The following is a 4658-nucleotide window of genomic DNA, read 5'->3' on the forward strand; positions in this document are numbered from 1 at the left end:
ATGTTGGGAGGATATTATATATGTACAAAAACCAAATAAAAAACAAATAAATAAGAAGTATCAAGATAGTAGATAGTGTGGTGCATAAAACAAAATGGCCCAGCGAAAAACAAAATAAAAGCAAAACGAAGATAAGTGTGAGGATAGTAAAAAGGGCTGCACCAAGTAGAACATACAACCCAACCCAACTTCTTCTTCAAAACAAAAAGTTCAGTTGGGTTCCAACTCCTCTTTCATCTTCGCATGCCACGGCGACAATTTATCATCAGATAATAGTAATAACGATTAATAAATAAAGACATTATAAATTTTGATTAAAGAGCTGTGGTCAAATTAATTCAGAGTATTCTTCCAGAAATATTTACAGATAATTTGTGGTGGAAAAAATGTTCATACATTAATTACAATTTCCTCCTCTTGTGCTTTTGTTCTCTCCCATTGTCTGACAACATTTAGTAGTGTTAGACCATAAAAGTGTTAGCGGTGGAAATGAAATGATGAAAGTACTCTTTTCTTATGATTCCTCAGCATAGAGATTTTTATCCAAACATGGTGTAGAACAAGCCTCTTATAATTGTTCCAAACACATGGTTGAAATAATTATTCTACGGTTGGTGTAAGGTAATAGAATTTACCATTATCTGGAGTTACCAGGAAACATTCTTAAATGCTTCAGAGCTGGAAAAATGCATGACCATAACCTCTAACATTTATGTCATGCCACTGACTTCATCCAACCACATAAATGTAGCTTTGAATCTGGTCTATTTCACGGTCACACTTTGCTGTATGTATCTCCATTCTCTATCATTATCATTTGACTGAGAGATTCTTCACACTGCAAACACTGAGCCCTTACTCAAAAGGACTAAGAAATTGGTTCTATGGAGAAAGGAGCAACGGTTTTTCCTTTTCCAGTAGCAGTTTCTTGTCTTTTCATTATCTTCATTTTGGCTACTTCTGTTTCAGGTAGCCTGTTTTTCAATTTCTATGCAGCTTCATGCCCAACAGCAGAACTCATTGTAAGAAACAGTGTCAGTTCATCTTCTTCTTCTGATCCTTCAATCCCTGGGAAGCTACTTCGCTTGGTTTTTCATGACTGCTTTGTGGAGGTTAGCTTATACTATTACTCCTTCCTAACACAAGTTCTTGAACCAAAAATTTTGGCTGTATATATTCATATTATGTTTGTAATTATTAAGATATTTATCTATCTCATTTTCTGCATCTCACTGTTGTACTTGGACTTGAGTTATCTTAGTCAGTGGTTCTGCACTTAATTTCGAGAGTTGAGTTTCTTATCAATTAATAAAATGATTTATTTTGTTATTTAAAATGAGCTGAGAAATCAGATTCCTCTTGTACTTGGACTCGGATTCTCTAAATTGAATAAGCATAAAGAGAGTAATCGCAATTGTTAATAAAAAAATCAAATGTGGTTTCTTTTGTTCTTATGCTTTCTTTGCATGATGTAAAATTCAAATGGGATTTAGCTTTTACTGATCAATCATTTCATGATATGTAGGGATGTGATGCATCTTTGATGCTGTTAGGGAATAACACGGAACAAAGTGATCCAGCAAATAGGTCTATTGGAGGATTTTCAGTAATAGAATCAGCAAAAAGAGTGCTTGAGTTCCTTTGTCCAGGAACAGTTTCTTGTGCTGACATAATTGCTTTGGCTGCAAGAGATGCCGTTGCACTCGTAAGATATCCACTTACTCTCATTGTTACATTACTTATATTATAAATCTAAATTGAGTATAAGTCTCACATGAGAAAATTCCATAAATCTATTACCTTAAGATCCAATTTATCTAAGTGGCACTGACTTGAGAACAGACTGGTGGTCCTATGATTCAAATTCCCACTGGAAGGAGAGATGGCATGGTTTCAGTTGCTTCAAATGTAAGACCCAACATTTTGGACACAAGTTTTACAATGGATCAGATGATTAACCGATTCTCCAATAAAGGGTTGTCCTTATTTGACCTTGTCATCCTTTCAGGTTCATATTCTTTTAAGTATTTTTCACGTCCTATAATATTGGCATGCTTCTCTTTCATATATAAGTATCATTCCTTTGTTTTCAGTCTCTTCCCCTACCCTTTATTCCTAGAATCTAATTGACCAAGTGTTTCATCATGATTGTGGTGAAAACTTCACAAACACACATGAGGCTAGACAATATAGGTTCTGTTAGGTAGAAAGAATTGAATTTCTGATGCCATGCAGATGGAAACCAACTCATCGCATTTATTAGAATATGTTTGGTATTTGGTACAAAGATCTCATAATACATAAAAGACCAAATTACATTGTCACCCTTTTGTTTTCTTACAATTCACATGTATGTAACAGTTAGGAGGTTTCACATACTTGTTTTATTAGGGTATTCCTTATATAGCAACTATTCCTAATGGATATTAAGATGAAAAAAGTAACATAGTTTTTTTGGATTTTGTAGGGGCTCACACCATAGGAACAGCTCATTGTAGCTCATTCAGGGATAGGTTTCAACAAGACTCGAAGGGAAAGCTCACACTGATTGACAAAAGCCTTGATAGTAGGTATGCAAATGAGCTAATGAAGGAGTGTCCCTTAAGTGCAAGCCCATCAGTGTTAGTAAATAATGATCCTGAAACTTCCATGGTTTTTGACAACCAGTACTACAGAAATCTTGTCACCAACAAGGGGTTGTTCCAATCTGACTCTGCCTTGCTAAGTGACAACAGAACAAGGAGATTGGTGGAGGACTTGGCAAAAGATCAACAGTTTTTCTTTCAAAGTTGGGGCCAGTCTTTCTTGAAACTCACTACTATTGGAGTCAAAACTGGTGATGAGGGTGAAATTAGGAGCTTCTGTGCATCAACTAATGCATGAAAAGTACATATAAAGTGCAGCAACCAAGATTCTCTATGCATAATGGAAAATAAAGTCCAGACACAGTTTTTATACCATGTAAAAAATACAGTTTATGCAGACTACTTTACTGTGTTTAATATGTATCTCTTCTTAATTCTTTCTTGCCATCTGATACATATTTCTTTTCTGTTGCTGTAGCATAACAGATATTGATTTTCTTAATGAAATAATGGCAATTGATACTATACATCTACACAAATATAGTTCCTTAGATGAGAACGGTATCAAAGTTAAATATGTTTTTCATCTTTAAATTATAATAAAAAAATCATATTTTATTTTTAAACTAAATTATAAAATATTTACTCTTCTACATATGATATGTGATGTGTTTTTCACATAAAAAAAAGGAGTTTCATGATAAAGTATAACATAATTTTGTTGAAAAAATATTTTATATTTTTCTAAAGAAAGAGATGAAATATTTTATAAATTAGTTTAGGAATAAAACAAAAACATTTATAATAATTTGAGTTGAAAAATATATTTAATGTGGTAAGTATTCTGAATAAAATTGGACAACAAATTATTAACATAAAAAATAATTATTCTAAATGCAAAACCAAATATAAGAGAGTTGTCAAATAACAATTTGAAATAAGAGTTTGCCAATGTTAATAAGGAGAATCAATATCAAAGTTGTGATTGACAAATCAATAACAAAGTTGTGATTGACAAGTCAAATTTTAAAAACAATAAAGATGACTAGGAGAAAGTGATTGAGAGGTCGGACTAGAGTCATTGAGAGATCGGTCAATGTTATTTAAAGGTCGGTTAAGAATGTTAAGAGGTTAACTAAGGACAGAAAAAAGTTGGTTGAAGTTACTGAAAAGTCGAGCAAAGCAAACAACAAGTTAATTAGACCAAATAAAAGATCGACCGGTCAAAACATTAGAAAGGTTAGAAAAGGTAAAAGATAACACGACCAATATGAAGAAAATGAAGAATTTAATTCTTAATGGAAGAAGCAAACCTGATATGAAATTATGCACATGAGAAGGTGGAGTATAGGGATAAAGGATGGAAAGATTTAAGTTTTTTGGAGAGTTTTGTTGGTTAAACTTAAATTTAAGAAGTTTATTAGTAATTTCATTTATGTATAGTTTATTTGTTACATGATTACCATGTTACAAATTTTAATTATTATCACAATATGTTTGTTACATGATTACCATGTTACAAATTTTAATTATTATCACAATATGTTGTAGTTTGATTTTGTCATTATTATTCTTTTTATGCTCAACATATTAGGATTATTGTATTTATCTTCTGGTCGGTCCTATAATTATTTAAGGTCTATGGTATTCATCAATGAACGAGCTCAATTATATAGTGTATGTATGTGTGGTGTCTTTAGGAGATGAAACTTTTCTTATTATGTCCAGTTATATTCTTTTATTTTATCTTTATTGTTCTATTTTCAATTTGTATTATTGTTATTGCTGAAACTGTTATTGATAAATAATAATAATAATAATAATAATAATAATAATAATATAATTATGATGAAGAAGAAGAAGAAGTAGTGACATTCTTTGATTGAAAAGTTGTTCTCACTAGTGCAGCGAGGGGCTTTTACCGCGGTTATTTTTCACTATAGGTCGCGGTTTAGGAACCGCGGCATATTCAGCCGCGGTAGTAAGTCTAAGACTTTAGGCCGCGGTTACAACCGCGGTATATAAGTTCCGCAATATGCCGCGGTTGTCCAAAGAACCGCTGCCTAAGTTATT

The 4658-nt window shown here is 32.4% G+C and overlaps 1 protein-coding gene across 1 annotated transcript; it reads left to right on the forward strand.

The window, feature by feature from the left end:
• The first annotated feature begins 780 nt into the window (after positions 1 to 780).
• Positions 781 to 3110, forward strand: LOC106764158 (peroxidase 46). The gene is made up of 4 exons (XM_014648390.2): positions 781 to 1112; positions 1526 to 1705; positions 1843 to 2008; positions 2468 to 3110. Exons 1-4 carry the CDS (start codon positions 885 to 887, stop codon positions 2881 to 2883), a joined length of 990 nt encoding a protein of 329 aa, XP_014503876.1. The 5' UTR covers positions 781 to 884; the 3' UTR covers positions 2884 to 3110.
• Positions 3111 to 4658: the final 1548 nt, after the last annotated feature.

The sequence above is a fragment of the Vigna radiata genome, chromosome 6 (genome assembly GCF_000741045.1).
Source record: "Vigna radiata var. radiata cultivar VC1973A chromosome 6, Vradiata_ver6, whole genome shotgun sequence".
NCBI classification, from domain to species: domain Eukaryota; kingdom Viridiplantae; phylum Streptophyta; class Magnoliopsida; order Fabales; family Fabaceae; genus Vigna; species Vigna radiata.